This window comes from Choloepus didactylus, chromosome 15, assembly GCF_015220235.1.
Source record: "Choloepus didactylus isolate mChoDid1 chromosome 15, mChoDid1.pri, whole genome shotgun sequence".
Taxonomy (NCBI): Eukaryota; Metazoa; Chordata; class Mammalia; order Pilosa; family Megalonychidae; genus Choloepus; species Choloepus didactylus.
Genome location: NC_051321.1, coordinates 7344459 through 7367726, shown reverse-complemented (window position 1 = coordinate 7367726; position 23268 = coordinate 7344459). Strand labels below are relative to the sequence as shown.

Here is a 23268-nt window from a genome sequence, read left to right as displayed (position 1 = left end):
GAAAAAAGCATACCATGTAAACACTGATCAAAAGAAAGCTGGGTGGCTATATTGATATCAGATAAAGTAGACTTTAAAACAAAGACAATTACCAGTGATAAAAAGGGACACTACATAATGATAAAATTCACCAAGACATAGCAATTCTAAATGTATAAGAGCTTCAAAATACATGAAGCAAAAACTGACAGATTGAAAGAAGACACAATTATAGTTGGAAACGTCAACATCCTGTCTCAGTGATTGATAGAACCACCAGACATTAAAAAAATTAATGAGATATTTTATTTCTCAAATTGTACAGTTTTAAAAAGTTAAAACTCAGTGCTAGCAAAATCATGGTGGCACTCTTGATCTGGGAACATAAATGTTTATAACAGCACTGAAAAAATATTTAATTTATATTTTAGAAGGCTTAAAATGTTTATGCCATTTTTTTAACCCAATATTTTCATTTTTGGGCATCTCTCCTAAGGGAATAATTAGTGAGGTCCAAAATTTATCTGTCTAGACAATCATAACACAGCTGTTTATAATAGCAAAAATTACAGTCATCCGAACATGCCCACTAACTGGCAAGTAGTTAAGAATTACTCTATATTCACATGTAGGGTTATTAAAATAACATTTTTAAGGATTTTTAATGCTACGATAAATGAGAATGATTTTACGGCAAAAATGCAGTACATGAAACAGTATACAAAGAGAACAAACTAGATTATGTTAAATATGCATATAATTCTAAACACGGAAAAATAACTAGAAGAAAACATAAAGAGTGATAGCAGGAAAAAATTACCAGTGGTTATCTCTTTGTGTTCTTCATTTGCTGGTTTAAACTTTCCTCTTGTGAAATGATGTCACACTTGTGGTCATAACAAACAAACTGTTATTTCCAGAAGTCAATGTAAAAATGAGATGATACACACAAAGTATCTAGTACTCTGCTGTGTCTGATACTGAGAACTCTGGTCCTGAGAAACTCCCAACATAGTAAAATTCTTACAAGTGATTTTGAAAACAAGAAGTGGCAAGAACATACGATGGCTGCTATCCCTAGGGTGCCGTCCGTCCCAGACAACCTCTGGCTTGTGCCCACTGTCCAGGCCAAAGTGACAGTCGTGTCCCCTGCCACTCTCAGAAGCCTCCTGGTTTAGATGACACGTTGCATGGCTACCCTAACTATTCTGAATATAAACAATTACTAACTGTAATTAAAATATACTGAACTCCTTTTTAGATACCAGGCACCGTATTGAAATGCTTTGGACAGAGCAACCCATTTAACCGTCCAAGTGGCTGAATTATCATCCCCATTTTAGAGAGACCAGAGAGTTGAACAGCTTATCCAAGTCACCCATTACCAAGCAGCAGAACCTGGCCTTGGGCCGTGCCCCCTCACGTACCTGGGCCTGCCTAAGCGCAGGGTGGGCTGGCAGGGGTCTCGCGGGGACGCTGGGCACACGTGGGGCCTGGGGGAGGGGCGGGAGCACTCGCTGAGGTGAGCTGGGCTGGGGGCCATCAAGGGCCTGCAGGGGTCCGCTGATGTGTGTGTTCTGGCGCTGCGGCCATCTCCTGGGATCATCCTGTGTGGTCAAAGCAAAGCGCACGATGGGACAGGCTACGTGAACATCACCAGCCCTTACAGAGTGCTAACTGGCCTCCGAAAGTGGGAGGTGGGGGTAGGGGTGAGGGAAAGAAAGCAAGGACCCTCACGGAGGGTATCTACTCTTTATTTCTTTAAACTTCAGAATTCTAACAGAAAACCTCTCCTCCACATCTGGAATTAGATGGTTAGATTTTTAAAAACTGGTTGAGTTAATTAACGAATTGGCATAAGGCATCTTAGAAAGTGCCAAGGATTAAGACCCAGACCCAAATCTTAAGGAAATTACAAAGGAAATGAGACAATAAGATGTCACTTAAGTAGTTATACCGTGAGAACCAAGGAACGCTCCTGGGAGAGAGAGGCACGGCCTGGGGAAGCCGGGGCTGAGGTTAGGGCTCACCTGGAGACCCCCCCTCCTCGTTTTTAGTGGCTCAGATCAGGAGAGAGGGAACTTGGGCACCACTTGCCCACCCCTCTCCCTCTCCCTGACTCCTCCTTTTCTTCTTTCCTTTTTCTTTCTCTCCTTTAAAAAACAGCTTTATTGAGGGACACAGATTTAAAGTGTACAATTTGATAAATTTTGACTTATGTGTGTACTCTTGAAACCATCACCACAGCTAAGATAATGATCGTATCCATCACTCCCACCCCAATTTCCTTGTAATCCCTCCCTCCAGTCTCCCCCCTCCTTCCCGGGCAGTCTTCCTGTCACTTTCTGTCACTTGCATTCTCTAAAACTCTAGAATTTTGTATAAATGGGATCAAAGAGCAGGTGATTTTTTTTTTTTTTTGGTCTGGCTTTTCTCACTTGGCATAACTATTTTGAGATTTGCTCATGCTGTGGTGTGTGTCAACAGTTCATTTCTTCTGATTGCTGAGTAGCATTCCATTGTATTAATCACCACAGTTTATCCATTCATCTGCTGATGGACATTTGGGTCACTTCCATTCTGGCCAAATGAAGCTGCTCTCGCCTTAGTGTATATAAAATGGTCTCATAGTTGGCAATAAAGCCTGGTAAAGCTCATCAGGAATGGTGGTCTCCTCTGTTGAACCCAATTTTCTATGCTTTTTGGATCAAGGGAGATAAAACAGTTTATTGACTCCTGAAAATGTGCTAATGACTTTTTTCAATCACTTATCCTTTCTTGACCCCAACCCTGATCATTGTTCAAATGCTGTAATTTGGATTCTTGTTGAATTTGCTCAATATTCAAGAATTCTGGTGGATTCATCAAAAAACAATTGGTGGGCAAAACTAAACATTAGAGTGAACTCTGGCCACGAGGCACTTTGGATTAAGGATCCAGCTCACTGAAAGCACTGGGTGGTCTAGGGAGGAAGATGGGCCCCACAGAGACCTCAGAACAACTCTTAAGTACACTGGAGAGGCCCAGGCCAGAGAAGTGTACACAAACCCATTCGGTGGCATTTTGAAATCACTGGAGGGGCGCAGCATCAGGAACCTGCTTGGGGTGCAGACCCCATTGGCCTTCTGGGAATCTGGCCAGTCGGGGTGATTTGGGTGCTGAAATGATCGAGGCTCATAATGCCCCCCACATGCATCATGCAGAGTCCCCAACAGGATCCTGCAGTTTTCCTGGAGCACCAGGGTGCCTCTTCCCCAGAACTTGGAAAGGGATCCTCAGGAGGCCTCTGCTGACCCCAGTGTGTGGGCTCAGCACCTCACATGAAAGTTCTCTAGGATCCTATCCCTTCTCACATGTGTTTGACTTACCTTAGGTGGGTTGGAGTGTGGCAGCTTCCGCGTCAGGCCCTGGCTGCGGGGAGCCTGGCCGGGGTATCTGTCCCTGGGTGGCTGAGAAGGGCGCACGCACCTGCCATGCAAAACAGACATGCTCACCAAGGACATTTCCCCTCTCGCCAAGGTGACTTTTCACAGTAACACTTGAAAAGTAACTGACCTATTTCTAACTCAGTGTGGTAAGCATGCACAGGAAAAGTTAACACACTTACACAATCAAAAATAAATACTGACCCCACACCCAGACCACTATTCTGCTAAATTAGCTGTCAAAATCCCTAAGAAATACAGCTTTGGGACACTCAGGAGAGCTTTTGTATGATGCTAGCATTGAATCAACATCTTTGAATTTATTTGGATCAAAGCCATCCCATCTGATGAAACTATTTTAACGTCCCATGTCTTTTAAAAACTATTAATGTAAGGGAAGGAGACAATTCATCAGAGGAATTAATCAACACCATGCTTATTTACATAAGCAGCAAACAGTCTGACAGGACAATAAAGGGGGGGGGGGCAGAGGTCAAAAATAAAGAAGTTCCACTATCCAGAAATCTGACCCCTTCTTTACTAGGGAAAACCACGTGAGAAGTGGTTTGTTTTACATTCTTTCAACCGCCACTTCTCAAAAAGATGACAGCCAAACCTCAGGCCATACCTTAGTTTTTCAATGGTGTTCTTTTTATTTGTAAACAGCAGTTGTATCAGAGTCTTCCTCTTGAGATAAACCACTAATCCAGCCGCAAGAAGACACACGGCGGTCACCAGAATTCCTATGGCTAAGCCTTGGCTACCTGAAACAAAACATGTTTGACTCCCGTCAGGAGGCAGTTAAAATGAAATATGGGAGCTATCAAATGGTGACATTTACAGCAAAGCTGACTCTGAAGGAACAAACAGAAATGAAGTAAATCCCCAAATAATATCCTAATAAATTAGCCTCACTTCAGCGGCCGTGTTTGAGGTTCAATCTGAGTTGCCATCATTCATTTCTGACTGTTTCGGAGCTCGGTGTGGTAGGTGGAATCACAGCCCTGACCATGCCAAGGCCCCTCCCCCAAGGGTGGCCATCAGAAGTGACAGAGAGCCAGGATCTAAATCCCATCGGAATGAATGTCATCCTAAAATTAACATCCTTCCAGGCCCTGTCACCAATATGCTACTCCCAGGCTCCTTCCTTCTCGCTTTGGTTAGCATTCGACCCTGCTTTATATGTTTACTTTATTTTTTTTTTTGACCAGGACTCTATTTCTGGACATCGTCCAATTAGTGGGGAAAGAAAAGAAAAGAAAACTCATAGCTTAAATGAAGTGAATTAAGTGCTTGCGGGGTTTCTTTGTTTTCTTATGCTAGAAACTTAAAAACTCGACTGTTGGGGGCAGCCCCCTTTCTCTGTGCGGATGCTGCTTCATTTCTCTATGACAACATCACCTTTTCTGGGACCGATCCCATTGGCTTGGTACGTTTAAAAGAGGTTATGGGAGCGAAAGGGAAGGAAGTCAGATCCATCAGGTTGGTTTCTGCCAAGCGGCTGTGGTCAAAGGCTGGTTGGGGAGGACTTTAGATTTAGGATTCCAACTGGAATGTGAGTTCCTTGGGAACGTGGGTCACGGTATTTTCCCTCCAGTGGTGATCGGGATGTGCTCAAGAGTCCCTTTAGGCTGCTGCTCGATCGCCCAGGCTCTTCCTGCCCGGACTCCACACGACACAGCTGGCAGCGGTGCAGAGCGGCGGCAGCTCCCGCGCCAGGGGGGGTTGCCTTCTCACCCGCTCTGCTTCTGGCCTTCGTCCCCAACTGACAGCTCCTATCAGGGATGTGTCTCAGCCTAAGTAAGGCAATCAACATGTGACCATCTTAATTCATTTGTTTGTGTTACTGGAAAAGCTTCACTTCTGGTTTCTTGACCTGAATGTCAGCCTTTTCAGATTGTCAGCTGGCCATCCCAGGGCGCTCTGGCTGGAGTTCTGCTGTCTTAGAACAGAGCTAATTAAAATGAACAATAATAGTTTGGGATTGTAATTTCTAGTTCCTTAAAATCAGCCCACTAGTCTTAAATTGAACAGTTTTTCCAGTTGAACATTTACTGGGCCCCAAGCCAAACTTGTTGCCCGCAACATACTTTTCCCTGGGGTTCCCTGACTCCACGAATAGCAGCACCAAATATCGAGTCACTCAAATCAGACACCTGGGGAGTGTTGCAACTCTGTCCCCCTCACCCAGCCAAGGTGTGTCCTGTGGACTTGGCCTCTGAGGTCCCATCCCCACTGTCCCACCCGTCTGAATCCCACCGTCACTCCCCAGACCAGACTTTCCATCTTTGCACAGCCTGTTCTCTCTGCTTCAAACACACTTCTTTATCCTCCTCCCCTTCAGATCCTAATGCATTCATCAAGCCCCCTTGGCAGCCTTTTTCCACATCTCCCCACTGTTCCGGAGCCTGCAGGAAGGACCTACCACCCTGTCACCTTCTCCCTTCCCATCAAGCCTTCTCTTTCCCCCACCATAGCACTTATCACACCATCTTGTACGGCTAATCATCTCTCCAGGGCCTGGGAGGGCTGGTGCAGCGTGGACGCTTGAGAAATTGTATTCAGTGAATGACTGGGCCATGGGCAGGCTGGTGCATGGTGGCCCATGGGGGCCTGCCTTTATGTTTCCTGTGCTGGGGGACAGGTCTAAAATGACTTTCTTTGATGAAATGATGGGTGATGGCAAGAGTGGATGGACTTAGGCTCTTTGTTTCAATTTTTAATCTTCTTCCTTGGTACAATTAAGAGTTGGCGACTCTGCAGTTTCCTCGATTTTCCTGGAAACCCTGAAAACTGAGAACCACTGGCCACAGGTGTCCATGTCAAAAAGACTCCTAGAGAGGCTGCAGCTCCCCTGCCTTCTTCCTCAAGCCCTTCCAGCACTGTCGGGTTGACGTGGACGGAGACTGGAATGGAGGGCAGAGTTCCAGGCAGATTAAAACATAAAACCGGCTATCTGTACAAAGGAAATGCAAGCCACGTTGGAATATTAAGTAAGATTCAGCGAGAGAGCAGTCATCGAGGCAGAGACGAAATAAGGCACGGGGACCCAGGCCTGCCTTGCCAACCAGTGCAGAGGGTGCTCAGTTAAAGGCAGGACCTTCCACTCCTTCCACCCGCGGCAGGGCCTGGGCCCCAGGAAAGAGTGAATTCCATCCGTATTTACACCAGAAAGGGTGAGCCATCTGGCTGCCCATCCGGGCACAATGTCCCCCTGACATGCGGCAGGCTGGGCTGCTCCTCCTGCACCCCCTGCTCACTGCCCGGCCCCGCGGGAGAGCAGCGTGGTTTCTGTTGCCATGGAAACGATGCTGAAGCCACAGATAATATAGGGCCACAGATAATATAGTGCCAGCCACAGCAGCGTTTGGGGACGTGGGATTTCCTCTGTAGCTGCGCGGGCCGCAGTCTAAGTGTCACAAGGCTTTGCCCTGTGTCAGCTCCACGTGTCTTCTTGCCTCGCTTCTTTGACTTCAGAAGAGACCTGTTAAGACGTGCTGCAGAATGGCCTGGCAGAAGTCAGGCCAGACAGGTCCGGTACTAGGGGACCTTTTCCAAAGGTTGTCCGCAGAGAAATGCACTCCAAGACACCAACCACGGCTGCTATCAGGAACTGCTGGGGACAGGCAGACTCGCATGTCAGTCTCAGCTGTGGGCAAACCACTTAACTTCCCCGGGCCCTGGGTTCTTTATGTGTAGAGAAAGATGAGTATCACCTGCCTCACTGAGTTGCATAATGACTAGATGAGACAACGCATCTCAACTGCTTGGCCTGCACATAACAACTGTTCAATAAATAGAAACTCTTCTGCTTTTACTTTTACAAAGCAAATAGTAACTTCCTAAAAGGCATTAAACTTCATGCTCTTTGGCCCAATACATAGAGGCTGGCCTTTGCAAAGCCCTTTGATGTGATGATGAAGTTCATACCCATTTGGCACTTAGAGGCAGCAATTACCTGAGCTGGGGAAAGTGACACAGGCTAAAGAAACTGACAGACTCAGCTGCTCAGGCAAAGCAGAGGGCAAGAGGCCCCCACCAAGGTCAGGTAAGGGTGAGAGAGAGTTGGAAACTGGGAGAGGCTCAGGCCTGTGTCACCCACACGGGTCCCCACTGGGGCCCTCTTCCAATTCGTGGGGGTACACCTGCACCCACCCTGATGGCTGCCCACTGCCCCTCGGTAGCTCAGTGCCCACTTCCAGGGATGCCCACTGGGACCCGGTGGTGTCACCACCCACCTGCTTGCCGGACAGGGCCGCTGTCTGTGCTTCCTCCAAAGCCAAACCTGTCGCAGAAGGGGGGTGCCCAGTGGGCCTCGCAGTGGCAGTTCTTCCTGTTGTTGCACACCTGTCGGGGGCAGCAGGGTGAGCACACGCCCGCCACACGGGCTGCTCTGAGTCTGAGCCCAGGCAAGGGCACCGGGGCCCCCAGGCTCAGGGAACATCACAGCAAGAGTGAGCCCAAAACACGGCACCAAGCAGGTGAGACCAGAGCCTGGGGCTGCAAATGTAACACAACCCACCTGCTAACTGCTGTGGAGAGAACCGTGGAGATTATTGGGGCTCACCCATTCCCTTTTCCCCACACCCCCTTCCTTCCTCTTCCTGATCACCATGTCTCTCTTTTCAAATACAGCAGACCCTCACTAACCGCCCATCATGACACATGTCTACTCGTCTTCAATATCTATCCACAGTTTCCCTCAAAAGCTTTTTCTATATTCCCCAGGAAGAACTAGTCCATTTTCTTCCTTGTAAAGTATTTCCTAACAAGCTTCATAAATATCTGTGTACAGTCCCCGTAAAATCCATGATTTCATGAGAATAGCTCCTTAAAACTTAGATTGACTAAATAAAGATAAATTAGATAATTCAGAGACCACTGAACTTGCTTTGCCTATGTAGCAATGGTTAAGCGAGCCCCATATAAAAATAAACAAAAACTAGTAAAAATATACATACCAGGATGATAAAATTAAAAAATAAAATCAAATTTAATGCATGTTAATCAGAATGCATTAAAACTTGCATTGGCACGCTGGGGAGAAGTTCACAAATTTTAGAAACCAGTCAACCTCTTGGCTCATCCCTGCCTCCTCCAGGCTGGGTGACTCTGGGGTCTCCCGGCAGACAGGGTGGTGGGGGCAGGCCTACACCAAGCCTCCCGTTTCCTGGTGTAGGTCTCCTGCTCTCCTGGACTATGTCCTCCGGGAAGGAGGCCTGGCACCCCATAAAGGTGCAAGGGCTTTCTGCCAATACATCCTCTAAGTCCACCCCAATAATCTCATTCCCGAAGTGCCCTGTTTCTTCTTGCAGAGTCTCCTGGTGGCTGCTGAGTGGCTTCTGGTCATGCAGAGCAGGCAAAGCCAATGCTTAAGTGTCTTCCTCATGAGATAAGAGGACAGCTCTGACACGGTGAGAAGGGGGTGCCAGAGAAAGCAGGAGGAGGTGAGCTTTGCCCCTGGTGGGCCCTGAACTGGGAACCTCACTAGGAGACCAAAGAGCTTCATGGAGTGGCCCAGAGCTCCTGCTCACACGGCTACCAAGTATCACCCTCCAACCTGTTTATCTTGGTTGACTTTGTTCCATGGGTAATTGACCAAACTAGAACACGAACTAATGACATGGCATAAAAACAACAGGGTGTTATTCCTATGAAAATTAGGTAGAATGCTGTGGGAACAATAAATGCTAAAAAAGAATTTTTGACAAATCAAGAGTGGGCGGGATGACTGCGAAATGATTGGGAAAGTTACAAAAGGAGAGGAGGATTCTGTACTCGGATTGCTTTTGAGCCTCCTTCCACTTAAAGAAACAAACTGTAAGTGGGAGTTGATGCATTTTGGGTAGTTTATATCAGGAAGTCAACACAGAGCTAGCCAGCAAACCCGTCTCAAAGGCCTCAGCCCTGCATCAAAATTTTGGTGCTGAATGTACATTTACATATTTTAAGGTAAAATAAAATGTTTGGAGTATACGGCTCATCTGTGATGATGGCGTGCTTTCACCGACTTTTTTGATGAATCAGTCACCTGCCTTCATTGCTTCAGATAAGAAAGTTGACAGTCATATAGCCTGTGATAAGTTGGAAAACAGATTTCTATAAAGCTAAAATTCAGAATTTATCATCATGGGCACGGCCTAGATTGGGCCCAAGCATTTTGCCTGTTTCCTCCAAGAAGAGGCCACTGGCATGGCACACGCAGTCTTCATGCACCTCCTTGCCCATGGTCTTTCATGACCTCCCACCGCAGCTGATGGTCATGGGATGCTCTTGTATCTTGTGGTAGAGAAATCACAGGCCTAAGGCCCTACTTGGAGGTGCCACTGGTGACCTTGGTCTCTCCAAGGAGGTACCTGTGCCCCAGATGCTTGTCATCAAGCCCTGGACAGCTGCTCCAGCGACCCAGAAAATGGGACCTTTCCCTTCCCAAAGTGTACATGAGGCCCTGGGGATACTGGAAAGAGAGGGGGACAGGGTCTTCAACCCAGCATCGCTAACTGCCCGTGGAGCCTTGGACGAGTCACTCCTTCCTTGAGCCTCCTTAAGATAATGGGGCTGGGCCAGATCCCCTCTTACAGCCATTTAGAAAGAAAGCTGAGACCCGGTGAAGACATAAGAAGAGTCCATTTTACCCTGAGAGTCAGCTCAACTTGCAGTCAACAAACCCATCTGAGGTGGCACCGCAATCCTTTATGGTTAGAGCACAATAGTAATTTTAAGAGAACCCTCATAATTCTATGTTAGAATCATTGGCGGGTGTCTATAAGTTTTAAAAATAGAATTTAGAGCATGATTTTTGTGGCAAAGGTTTCAGAAAAACAAATGTACCTCTGGCATGGCTACTCGAGATTCATATGATTCCACTGGAAATAATTAAGCCCATCAGGAAAAATAAATTATATTTTAAACAATTAGAGTCCTCTTTTGCCTTAAAGGTTCTCTGAACTAAAATAACAGCCTTCTTTACATGAAACCCGTCATACATGATTTCAAAAACACGTGGCCAGTCTGAGCTGTCTTCTTTGTTTTAATTCCTTTGGGCAGTGTTTCAGTTCAGACACATATTCTGGAGGTTGGGAGTAGAGGGACAGCTCTGTTTGCAATGTTAATGGGAAACTTCATGAAGGAAGGTTATTTTAAAAATTACTTTAATGCTTTTTTTTTAAAAAAAAAATCACAGCATGTTACTTTACAAGGTAATTACTGTTCAATCTTTGTTAAATAAAAATCACATTTCTGATGCTATGGAAAGGTCAAAGAAGATATCTTTAGAATAAAATATTGAGAAGACACCAACTGAAATGAAAAATATGGATTGCACCAACCTTTATAATTGAATGACTTCTTGCTTAACTTGTTACTGATTGGCTAGAAAACGGCGATTGAGCCTACTCACCCCTCGGCCGTGGCACTGCATTGCACATTCACGAACGCCAAAGACACTAATGTTTTGACATCGGCGGTTGAGGCAGATCTGTAGAAGAAAACATGGCCAGCATCTCAATACTTCTGTAACCACAATCACTTACATATAATCTGCGTGTTAAATAAGTGACAGCGAAGCAAAGCTTGGGGAAAAGTCTATATTCTTTTGCTTAATATGGGTGCGGCATAGAGAGGCATTTCTTGTTTGACTCAAACATGGACCTTCTCACTGCCTGACTCCAAGCTCAGCTCATTTCAAGACTCAGATCATTGTGAACGCTACTGAATTCTTTCATGCTGATGGCGTTTTATTTGGTTTCAGTGAATCCTGAAATTATAACTGATTTTCCTGTGATTTTTATTTCGTGTTTCCAATGACATACAACGTCGCAGCATTTCTTCTCTATTAAAAGAGACAGAAGAGGGCAAGATGGACCAGTCTAAGAATCCAAGGCCCAAGAATCTTTTCAGGGAAATATTGAAAGATGGGGACTCTTTCAAAAAACTGACTTACAAGTCAAATCATTGATGACATAAACCATCAACAAAAATATGCAGTAGAAGAAAAAAACCACAGTTCCTTATACTTTTCAGGATTTTGTAGGCAGAGCCAGCAATTTGCTAAATGATACTACTGCACTAGTTGAAAGAGCTCTGTCTCCTCTCAAAGGTGCATGATATACTCCAGACCCAAGGGATCAGGCCCTTTATCTCCCACAACATGTTACAAATTAGCAGAGTCAAAGAAAGAAAAATCTAGTTTTTAGAAAGCAAAGGCATTTTTAGTCAAGTAGAACCGTCCTATGGTAAGATCACCATCCGACCCCCACAGCTCCTTTTAGAGACGATTAATGTCCTTTGAGAAAAGTGCTGATCCAAGCAGCTCTGAGGGGCCAGTGGGAATCTTGGCCAAGGGGACTATCACATTCCAGCAGATAAAAGACATTGTCCGGGATTGCTCTTAACACAGCAGGACCCCAGCCAGGATTCACTGCTCCTCTCCTGAAGCCAAGGGCAAGGCTCACCATAGTCCTCAAAGAACCCGTGTTCTGGAGAAATGGAGATCAAAGCACATTTAAACTTTCACGTGGAGGAAAAAACTCATTGAAAACTTGAGTTCTTGGACTTTCAGGATTCAGATGCACCTGGCCCCAGCTGTTCAGACTACAGGTCAAAAAACAGGTGTCGTCGTAATGTCAAAGCTTGAATATAAGCTAATGTGCTTGAAGGAGCCATCTAGATGTCTAACTTGATTCACATGCTGTCCTGTTTCCTTATGGGTAAAACATTTGCGGTTCAGAGTGGGGTGCGGTGGGGGTGAGCACAGGAAATTCCTGCCCATGGGACTCTACTAAGAGAAGCTGAACATTACCTCTTCTTCCTTCTCCGTGACCCCCGTGTTGGTAAATGAGTTCAAAATCATTTGGGGTTTATTTTCTTTCCTAAAAAGCTTTTGGGGGTTGATTCAACTTTCCTAAAACATTTTATTAACTTGCTGTCAGTCTGATGAGAATGTTTGATGGAAAAAAAAAATCAGAATGGCAGAATATGAAAATCTAAGTCTCCCTCCCCCCTTTATTTCTAAAGCTCAAAATATCTTGATCTGCTTGTCTGCCTGTTCTCCCAAAGCACTCCCTTTGGCTTTAAGCTTTCCTGTTTCTTCCCTCTCCTATTCTCTCCATGGGGTTGCTAAAAATACATCTGACTTCTCATTCTGTCCAGGTGAGAAAAAGCCCCCAAGAACTCTGGCCAAAAACCAAGACCACGTTTCCAAAACCAATATTACACGCTACTGTGTTTTCCCTCCAAAGTCATTTCCTGGCTAGAAACCCTCCTGACACCTGGAGTGTAGAAAGGACTTACTAATGCAACTGAGCAGAGAAGAAAAGCTTGATTTTCCCAAATCGGCATCTCAAGGGCCAGACCAGGAGCCGAGATTTACTGATTTTGTCTTCTAGGTGCCAAGAACAAGATTCCAGAGACAATGTTCTGAGAAGTGGACTTAGAAAAGTGAACAAACCCTGTCACCCAGTTCTCGAACAGAGCTTTTCTCAGTGGGCTCCCTTGCAGCCTTACATTTATGATACACGAATGTGGGTCTTACTTTTCCATCTGCACATTTTGTGCCGGCAAGCACAAGTCCCGGGTCAGGCATGTCGTCGCCCAAGTACACGTGGGTCCCGCGGCACAGAATCCGGCCTCCTTCCTGCAGTGGGATGTTAGTTTCTATGGAAACGGCATTGGTACCAATGACCGGTCTGCTGGCCCCTCCTTGGCACTGGATTTTTCCACATTTAGCATCTCTGGAAGGGCAAGAACAATCAACCCCCAAAGAGGAAAAGTTTGGAACCAACTCTAAGCTCTGTGGGAAGTTCCAATCGATGATGCTGTCAGAATGTACAGAGTCCATACCTCAGCTCGCATTTGGCAAAGGAAGTTTTGGAATCTTTGCCACAGTTGCCATAAGGATCACCTGCAGAGTTGACTCGCTCAAAGCAGATCCCAGGGGCAGGTTTAGCACCTGAAACAGAAGCAAAACAGCCTTTTGATCTCCTACAAGTGTTTTTAATATTTTTCTCTGAAAGGCACTGGGCTTTGAGGTTAAGGGGAGATATGTTCTACGTCCAGAGAAATCTCACCCAACATCTGGGCTGACTCATGATGGGAACTGGCCAGTGGGAGCTTAGAACGTCCATAGCCAGCATCCTCTCTTGGCTCAGCTCACGGCCGAGCAAGCACGTCACAGGACACTCTTCTTCAGCTCTGCAATCTGGGGCCCATGACATGTGCATCCTCTCAGGAGCTGAGGGCCAGGCTGTGAGGCCAGTCCTCTTCCAACTCAGAAAGAAGTTGGCTGGCTGGTTGCAGGGGAAGGGGGACGCCTGCTTTCTTTAACAACATCCCACACAATTCCGGTGAGAAAATGTGAGCTAAAGCAGGCTCCAAAGAGTAATGATGACTAATGGGGGGAAGCAAAGGGGTGGGGGGAGAAAGAGAGAGAGAGAGAGGATGAGAACAAGCAAGCGATGCAGGGATCTTGTAAAACACTTTCAGTCCCATAAAGTCCCCTAAAAGGGCAGGCACTGACTCAAATTAATGCCTACAGTTGCAAGGCAGAGAGAATCCTTGGGGGCTGTGGAAGCATAAAACCTGATAGTCATTTTGCACAGCGTGACAATCTACAGCAGAGAGGGCTATGGCAGCTGGAGATCCCAGGGAATGGCCATTTTCAGCGTATCTTCCAGCCGGGGAAAGAGAGAACATATAACTGGGGCTAGCATTGCCAAAGCTTTGGGGTGTCCCTGACTCCTGTGCACAGCAATTGCTGCTTCTCTGTTCCTGAGAAAGTCAGGAAAATGTTCTTGAGAATAAACTATCCTGTGATGAGACCGAAGCCTGCCTTCTCACCCCCAGTGGGGTCTTTCTGGGGAGCTTCCTCTCATATCACTCCCCACTGCCATGATGCCAGCTTCCTACAGCCCAGCTCTGCACCTTGCCCATCTTGGCTCCCGACTCCAGGGAGGCACTCTTTGTCTTCCAAAATGACAACCGGCTTGATACTCTAATCTGTTGATAGGCAAAGCGTGCATCCTCCCAAGTAACAGAAGATGTTCTTGTTCCTAAAAACATCGATCTTTCTTTCACCTCTGATTCCTCTTCATCAACTATTAGCAGATGTGACCAGCATATCACTAAAAAAGCAGACAAAACAAGACCAAAGACCTTGCAACACTTGAGATCAGTGATGACTTCAGCCATTGACCTTCTCTAAACTAACCTACTCCAGTCCGGGACCTCTCATTTTGCCATTCTTTATTTTTTTAAAAATCGTTTTAGAGTTGCCTTCTCCAATCTCCCCTAAACTGCACACAATCTTGTGTTGTGAAGAAAGGTGAGGTCTCCAGCTCCTTGGCATCACATTCCTTTAATCCAATCCCAGTTTCACAACTTCTTTGTTTACAGCATACTTATACCTCACTGGCATACTCAGCTCCTGTCTATTATGGGTGTTTGTTCCATATTCTGCTCTCTTGTTCTTTCTCTGAGGGGTAAGGAATGGGATGGTGACTCTCAGAGTAGAAACTTTATACTCACCTTTATCCTACTTGATGGTACTTTTGATTGGCCTACTTGAACCCAATTGATCAAAGCAGTTTTGAAAAACTAGCATCTAGAATATGAACAACAGCTGTTTATTTGCATGAAACTTGTGTATTTATTGCTTGCTTGCCTGCCTGACTTTGTCTCCTTCCTTCCCTTCCTCTCTTTATCTCCTTCCCTTCTTCCTTCCCTCTCTCCCTCCCTCCTTCCTGCCATCCATGCATCCATGCATCCATCAATCCATCCATCCATCCATCCATCCATCCATCCATCCATCCATCCATCCATCCATCGTGCTGCAGGCTTCAATCATACGCCGTATGTTTGTTCAGCACTTACTATCAGGCACTGAAGGTATACTAGTGACCAAGTTGGACAAACCTCCTGCCCACTTGAAAACTGCAAGAGGAGGAAACCAACAAATTCATATATTCCTCTGAAGTCCAGTGGTGGGGATGCTGTACAACCATGTGCCATGAAGCCCAAGCAATGCCAGTTTCAGGTGGATATGGTGCTGCTGCTGCTGCTGCTGCTGCCCTCTGAAGGGCTGATAAAATGAGGCAGAAGATGGCTTCCTTCCTTCGCTCTCCCTCAGAAGACCGGGATGGGGGACACACCTGTAGTTTCCGGTGCATGCTCAGCTCCCTGACCTGAGTCAGTGGAGGTGATATCCGCCATTGAAAAAGATCCTGTTTTGATGCTATCTAGATTCTGTCACCCTTACTATTACGAAGTAATCTCTTCCTCACAAGATGTACCCACTTAAAAAATTACCCTGCTGCAATTAAAATGTGTTCACTGACCGACTTCAGCAGGGATTTAAAACTGTAAATGTTACGGCACTGCAAAGGGAAAGTCAAGACTTGGGAATGTGAATACCAAATAAAGGGGCTCCAATGATGACGAGAAATCAAGAAGACAAACAGTATCTAAGCAGGAATAAAAGGAACTTCAAGGAGAAAACAACTTCTGGATCAATTCTTGGGAATCCACACCTGGAACGCTCCCGGCCTCTAGGCCATTTTAATGCCCAGATGCCAGCAGGGCAGCGTGGCTTAGAAACCAGGTGTGCCAGTTTAGATATATTATGTCTGCTCCCCCAGAAAAGCCATATTCTTTCATTCAATGTTCTGGGGTCAGAGTTACTAATCTTTCTGATTAGGGTATGACCTCTTGATTGAATGTTTCCATGGAGATTTGACCCCGCCCGTTCAGGTAGGTCTTGATTAGTTTACTGGAGTCCTTTCAAGGGAACTCACACAGAGAGCAGAGAGAGGAAATCACACTGGGATATGCTAAGCCAGGAGACCCAGATGCTTGCTGATGCTTTGAGATGCAGGCCAAGTTTGCTCCAGAGAAGCTAAGAGAGGACAAAATGCCCTGAGAGCAGCTGAGAGAGACTTTTGGAGAGATGCTTGGGAGCCGATAGAGATGTTTGGAGATGCTTGGAGTTGCAGACAGAAAGACATTTGGAGATGCTAAGTTAAGGAAGCATGGGAGCTGAGAGAGGAGCTAAAACACAACCCAGGACCAGCAGACACCAGCCACGTGCCTTCCCAGCTGACAGAGGTGCTCCAGACACCATTGACCATTCTTCAGTGAAGGTATCAAGGTGTCATCTTGTTGATGCCTTAGTTTGGACACTTATGGCCTCAAAATTGTAAATCTGTATCTTAATAAGTCCCCTTTACAAAAGGCAAGCCACATCTGGTATTTTGCATAATGGCAGCATTAGCAAACCAGGTATATGTAAGCTGCAACTGAAATGATGTGTCAAGTTAGGAGGAGTTATAAAGCAGCCTCAGTACCTGATAACTGAGGTACTGTGTATGCTCAAGCAGAAGATCCCCTTGCATTTAGGGAGAGCAGCCATTTTTTCCAAAGGGAAGATACTAAAGAAAGGTTTAAGGCCAATTTGAATATGTGAATTTGTAGCAATATGGATGACAACATCAAAAGTCTTATATATTGTCAATTAACTTGATAAGAGATACTGAAAATTCACATCTTAATTAAGAAATATTGCCTTTTTTTTTTACTCTCCCATATCATAAACACCTCCACTCAAAGTCTATATTTCTTTGGTCTCAATGCCGTTCTGTTTTCTGCCGCACATCCCCTGCAACATCTTTTTTATCACAAGTATCTAACCACCCAACAGTGAGACAGTTGTCTTTTCATCTTGCTTTTCTTGATTTGCCCAATGAGTGTATGTCTACAATCCCCACAGCCTAACTACCCATTCTGTTGCTTGTTAAAGTGATCTTTTAAAAGCTCTTTTACCAGAATAACCAAGAGTAGAGGCATGAGATCACACCCTAAGAATAACTATTACATATGTGACAAATATCCTTTTTTTTAACCCTATTTTGTCATTTGACCTGGATGAGCCTCATAAACCAGCATCAGCAGAGGTTCCTGAATGTCAATGTGCCTTCCCAACCTGGAAAGGGGCATTCCAATGTCAGGGTTGAGTGACTGAGAGGTTGGGAGAAAGTGTTTGTTTCTGATGGGTTATTCTGGGGGAAAACCTTGTTTTATATTTGGGTATATATAGGATCTAAGAAAAACAACCAGAAATGTTTATCAAGTCTCAAAGCCTTTTGGAATGCCTCCCTTCCTTCGTGTTTGCAATCGGTGGCCGTGCTGCAGGGCTGGAAGAGCCAGGGCTGGAGGTCAGACTATCTGATGCCTATCCTATGTAACGTGGGATCTTGGCCAAGTTACACATGCTCTTGGGACTCTGCTCCCTCATCGGTAAAAGTCCCTCACTTGGGACTCTGACAAGGCCATCACCTGACTCGGAGGTGCTGTTAGATCCAGTGAGCCAGTGGGTGTGGAGCCCCTGGCATGTGGCAGACCTCAGTGAGCCCGAATTAGAGGATTGCCACCCATCAAGATGAAGGAGTTGGCATAGCTCCCGGGTAGTAGGGCCAGGAGAGCCTGTGGGAAGGAGGGCTCTCCTTAGGGGTCCCCAAGCTTCTTGCTCACAGCTCTAGCCATGCTTCGTAACAGTTAACGATTTGTACCCATATGGGCTTTATACCCGTCTCCCCTCATGTAGTCACCCATGTTGAATGACTAGATAAGTAATTTCTGGACCCATCTCAGGAAATGAGGAAGAAGAAAGAGAATCTCTGTCCATCTGAAACCCTGAGAGGTTTCTTTTCCCATATACTTTGCATGTAAACCAAAAGCACAGTCACAGCTCAAGGATTTCAACTTTCCTGCACTCACCCCTCCCAGCCTGCTCAGCGATAGGTTGCCAGAACCTCAACTCAAGTGCCATTTTGAAAGGGGCAGCAGGAGACTGTGATTAACGACTCTTGGCTTTGACTCCCCTATTCCACTGAACCTTGGGAACAAAGAGTCTTCCTCGTAATTCCTCTCTATGCCCATAAACAAACACATGTCAAAGGAAGGGCACGTTGTGCTGAGGACAGCAGGCACTATCTTTAATCCTTATACGTACTACATACCCCCACTGCATAGATTTAAACACTAAGGCTCAGCATTTAAGCAACCTGCTGAAGATCACTGTGTAAGTGGCAAAGTCAGACTTGAACTCAGCGGAATCTAAAGCTAAAATCTACGCCCCTTCTACACAGCCGCAATCCTGTGCTACCTCGCTTTTACAAACCACTGAGTTTGGAGCAGACTCCTGGCCCTGTCTCTCTTTCCCCCCCAGATCCCCAATCTCCTCCTTTAATCCACCTGCTCCTGGGCTTGGCTCCATCTCCACCCAAACCTTTTCCAAAGTGTAACTTGACAGGCTGTGCTTCCAGCTACCCCACGCTTATCACCCAGGTACCCCCTCTAGTCTGAGCTAGCCCAGTGGGGTTTTCCCCCTCAAGATGGGGACAGTGGGAGAGGCACTAGACATCTTTATGCCTTAATGTTTAATCCCTACTGATTCAGGAAAAGAAATGAGAAATTCTGAATATAATGATTTGTAAATGTAAGGGGAGAGGTCAGACCCTAAAGAGGTAAAACTCAGTTGTGTTTGGCCAGTAAAATTTATTCCACTCTGCTATTACTTTGCCCAGCAGCTTGAGCGGTGTAGGGTTCTATAGGTTAGCTTTCTGTATCCCCCAGGGAACCAAAAACTGTCTCTTCCCAATAGTTTTATTTGCTTGAGCTCTCACCCCAAACCCGAGGGGGCATGGGATGCCTTATCCCACTTTACTGTTGACAGATGGCTAGGACGTGTCGTTATCCACAGGGCCCAGCGATGACACAGCTCGCTGCATCCTGAAAGCAAGAGGCATATTTGGATGAGAAGCAGATTGTGATTCTATCAGCTGCATAAACCTGGGGATAGACAGACACAGCCCCCTCTGCGGAGTCCAGGAACGGAACGCGTACCCCATCTCTGTCAAGCACTGCACTCATTCTTTTCTCCAGAGAATTGAGGGAAAGCATTGATGACAGGTAATTCATGGTCCACCTTGACAGAGAAGATCTTTTGAATCTCTATCCACGTGCAGACTGACGATTCTTATCAACACTCTGGACCTGCAGCGTACCTGAAGCTATTTTTAATGGTGTGTGTGTGGTGGGGGGCAGGTAGGTGGGAAAAGGATGGAGCAAAACCCTGTTTGTGAAGGTTGCTCAGTGTCCAGGTGGGCAATGTTTCCAGGCCCTGGAGACTCCAGATTGGGATGACAAAGGCTGTCTGAGAAACATGCATGTTTAAAGGCTGAGGGATTTAAAGTGAAGGGCAACCCCCCTTAGAGGGAGATAAGCAGCCAAGAGTTGGATGCAGATAACAACAGGCCTCTGCTAGGCCTACCAACTATAGGCTGTAGGATGGTAGCATGCAGGGTTCTGGTGGCTTCCTGGGGCCAGCAAGCTCCTAGCTAGGGGTCGGGGATGCCCGTAGCCCCCTCCTTCCAGACTCCCCACTGCACGCTGGCCGTGCCCTCCTGATGTGTTTACAGGCTAATCTGTGCAGTCTGGTAGGCGTTCTCTGGTGGTTTGAGCAGCATCAGGGGTTTGTAAAAAGGAATCGTAGCCACGGGGTTGGTCAGCTGTTCTGTCTGTCCAATACCTCTCTCTTATCCCTTTTTCTAGGAACCAAATCCATTTCTTATGGGACATCCATTTTAAATGCTTCAGGTAGGGAAAACTTTCCTACCGGTGCCAGAGGGATGGGAATAGGTTTCAAGTCTGGCCAATCAGAGTATCCATCCCCAGGTCATATGACTGGTTAAATTCTGGGGGCGGGATGGAAGTCTGGCCAATTGGTATCCTCCTTGGAACTTCTCAGGGAGCTGGTGGGATGAAGCTGTCCCTTGGGCCACTGCTTGCTTGTCCTTCTAGGCATTACTCAATCGCCACCTTCCCCTGGAGGCTGCAATGGACCCTCCCTTCTCTCCCTCCTCCTGCAGAGGCTGTCTCTCTCCTTGAACTTACTACTTTTACCTTTCATGATGCCCTGAGGCTCCTGCCTGGCCGTTAGCATCCTTGTGGGCAGCATCAGTAACTTAGGCCTCTGTAGAGCCGTCGTGTTCCAGGAAATGAAGTAAGAAAAGGCTGCGAGTAATGTAGTTTGGGAAAAGGAGATCATGTTTCAAATGCTCTCCCCAGAGGAAGCCAATTGTGGTTTCTGCAGAGCCAAGCATCTCGGGTAACTGAAGCCTGCCTCTGGTTTATCTTTTCTGTGACTCAGGAGTTTCATTTACTCATTTACCTCAAATGAAGAATCACTGTGCTTGCTTAGGAAGAAAGAAGACGTTAGGTCATGAAAAGACAGGCTCTTGTTACTTCCTGGAAAGAGAAATTGCCATTCCCTTCAAGTTTAGACGAAGCAATAAACCTCATAAGTAAGGAAACCAAGAAAGAGGGCACGGGGCTGACTTCAGGGGGGTGCAGCCCTTGCATGGAAAGAAAGCCTCAGTCAAGGAAACGGACGCAAAGACCTTTGGAACCTGCTGACCCCAGCGAGGTTTCAGGCGGCTTTGATGTGCTGGCTCCCATCTGGCATTCACCTTAAAGAAAGAAGGTCAAGAGCTAAAGAAAGTGTAAATGACCTCTGTTCATGGGCAAGATGTTATAAATGTACAGATTTGGGTTCCAAGTTGCTGCCCTTAAAGAGGGCACTTCATGTTCTGTCTCTCGAAAAAAGTGCCAATAGTTTTCTTTATCACAACTATATTGCATCAATTTAAAGATTCTGAATTATCTATAAGGGAACACTTCAGATGTTTCACCATTATCAAAAGATAAGATTTGGTCTATTAGAGGGATTTTGACACTTTACTGTATGGTATAAGTATTTAGGAAGTGGTGGATTTATAATTGCCAGTATATCTTCAGAGTGACAGCACTTAAATTTGTAATTTGGGTTTGGGAGTTCCCAGTGTTAGCATCTTTTTCGAAAAGAGAGTGACGGTATCTCACATTAAGCCCACAATTTACTCTCCCTAATCTTTTGTGTAAAATGACTCCATTACACAAATGATGTAATGATTCAGTCAAATTAGTTCCTCCTTCCCCTGTCACTAATTTCCCCAACCCCTGTCACTGAAATCCACCGACAAGGACATTTTATAAACAGCTGGAGGCTGTGGAGTTCTCCCTGTGTTTCTCCGTGTTTCTCTTCCCTGAAGCAACCTTCCCATCTGTAGGAAAATGAAGCCCAAATGAGGAAATTTTATAATTTTCTCCTCACACAATGGGACAAAAGGGAGACTTTCTTGACTTATAAGCAATTAAGACTCTCGGCAAAATTACCTTTTCGTCCCATCTGCAGCCACAGAGTTGTAGGTGATTAGTTAACATACTGCCCCAGGTGGGTCACAGTGCATCAGACTCATTTAAACCAGCCTTGCAGATAAGCACCAAATATTTACCAGCCCATAAGAACGAGCTGGCCAGCTCACACTGCACGTATCAAGTGACACTATATTCTGGTGAGTGATAAAATAGATAAAACTAACATATTTCAGGACTTCCCTGATGTAAATTGTTTTTGGCTCTAGATGTGTGTAGTTATCCATAAGGTTTATTTCCAAGTAACGTTTTCAGTAACCATGCTAGTGGTTCCGATAAACAACATTGGCAAAAGTAAATTTGCTGCCTCAAGAAAAATATCCAGCTGCATTTCAGAAGGAATAAAGGTCATGTCACATTGACAGAAAATCTTTGTGGATATTAAGACTTAACTGGACAAAGAGAGCTAAATGCAAGTTACAGAGTTGGAACTGCAGATAACATTTATGTGTTTGACACTGACATATAAAATCTTGAGATATAAGATTTGTGGGAGAAAATCAGTGAGGAAAAAAAATTAAACTCTCAGCCAACAAGAATGACAACAATAACAATTAGAAAAACAAACAGATGAATAAAAGAAACCCAAAAGATATTCTAAAAGTGCATTACTTTTAGGAGTTGCAAGCATATGTTTTGAATTTGCTATCGTTTTATTTCTGGAAAGATTTGGAAGCAGGAACATTATACTGAAATAAAATGCTGCACTGGGAAAAGCCCATTTCAAAAGAAAGTTGTTAGCTGGAAGGAAGGGCTCCATCCGGTCAGCATTTGGGTCGCCAGAGCTGGAGAATGAGCAAAGGATTTCCTGAGTGTTAACTGGAGAATTCTGGAGGGCTCAGCAACCCAGTCAGCTCCCCAGGGCTCAGACAGCACAGGCCGGCAGAGCAGGGACTCCGTGAGTCCCAGGATTCTGAGCCACTGAGGGTCCTAGGGAGCCTAAAGTGACCTCAAAGCAAACACGGTCCAGATCCCAGAGGATTTGCTAAACAGATGCAGAAACTAAATATTGTGAATGCATCCGTGACCATGAGATTTCCTTTTCTGAATCCTGAAAAGTTAATTCAAACTAGCCACTGTCAAAGCATTAAAATAAACCCTGATGCATCTTGGCAGCCAGCAGTGGCCCAGGTCCCACAGGGGCCTGGGCCGAGGAAGTTACCTTTGCCCCCGGGGATGCATTTATCCGGCACCGATGCTTCCCGTGAGGACACTGCTGGGGTCACGTCCTCACCCTGGCTCCGGGTCCAGGGAAGAGGGCACAGGGACGAGGGGAAGTTTGTCACTCTGGTCGAATCAGGGTTCTTGAGTCAGCATCTCACACATAATAGGATGTCAATAAAAATTAAATAAGAGCATGGAGTAACGGATGGGGGTCTACGGGCTCCAAGTCCCAGTTCAAGCTCTAACCAAACAGAATTACCTACAGTCCCTTAACCCGGCCCCTCCACTCACATCTGCCTCAGCCTATCCTATTCTGAATGCTGGAAATGCCCTTCCTCTCCCATCCCCCCTGGAAAATGACTACTCCAGGGCCCCCTCATCTATGAAGCCTTCCTGG

The 23268-nt window shown here is 45.9% G+C and overlaps 1 protein-coding gene across 3 annotated transcripts in view; it reads right to left on the bottom strand.

Moving 5' to 3' along the window:
- The window catches only part of ADAM12 (ADAM metallopeptidase domain 12), a 353203-nt gene that overhangs the window by 31915 nt on the left and 298020 nt on the right, over window positions 1-23268 (bottom strand). For 2 of the 3 annotated variants that reach the window (XR_005211989.1, XM_037805049.1), the window contains exons 15-21: window positions 13245-13353; window positions 12937-13135; window positions 10804-10881; window positions 7643-7751; window positions 4033-4168; window positions 3348-3447; window positions 1407-1586 (exon numbers count right to left, since the gene is read on the bottom strand). Coding sequence is in view for 2 of the 3 variants with exons in the window: in XM_037805049.1 (XP_037660977.1) it covers window positions 1407-1586; window positions 3348-3447; window positions 4033-4168; window positions 7643-7751; window positions 10804-10881; window positions 12937-13135; window positions 13245-13353 (911 nt within the window). In the remaining variant the exon portion in view is untranslated. The remainder of the gene's footprint in view (window positions 1-1406; window positions 1587-3347; window positions 3448-4032; window positions 4169-7642; window positions 7752-10803; window positions 10882-12936; window positions 13136-13244; window positions 13354-23268) is intronic. The other variant, XM_037805050.1, reaches the window with a different exon arrangement.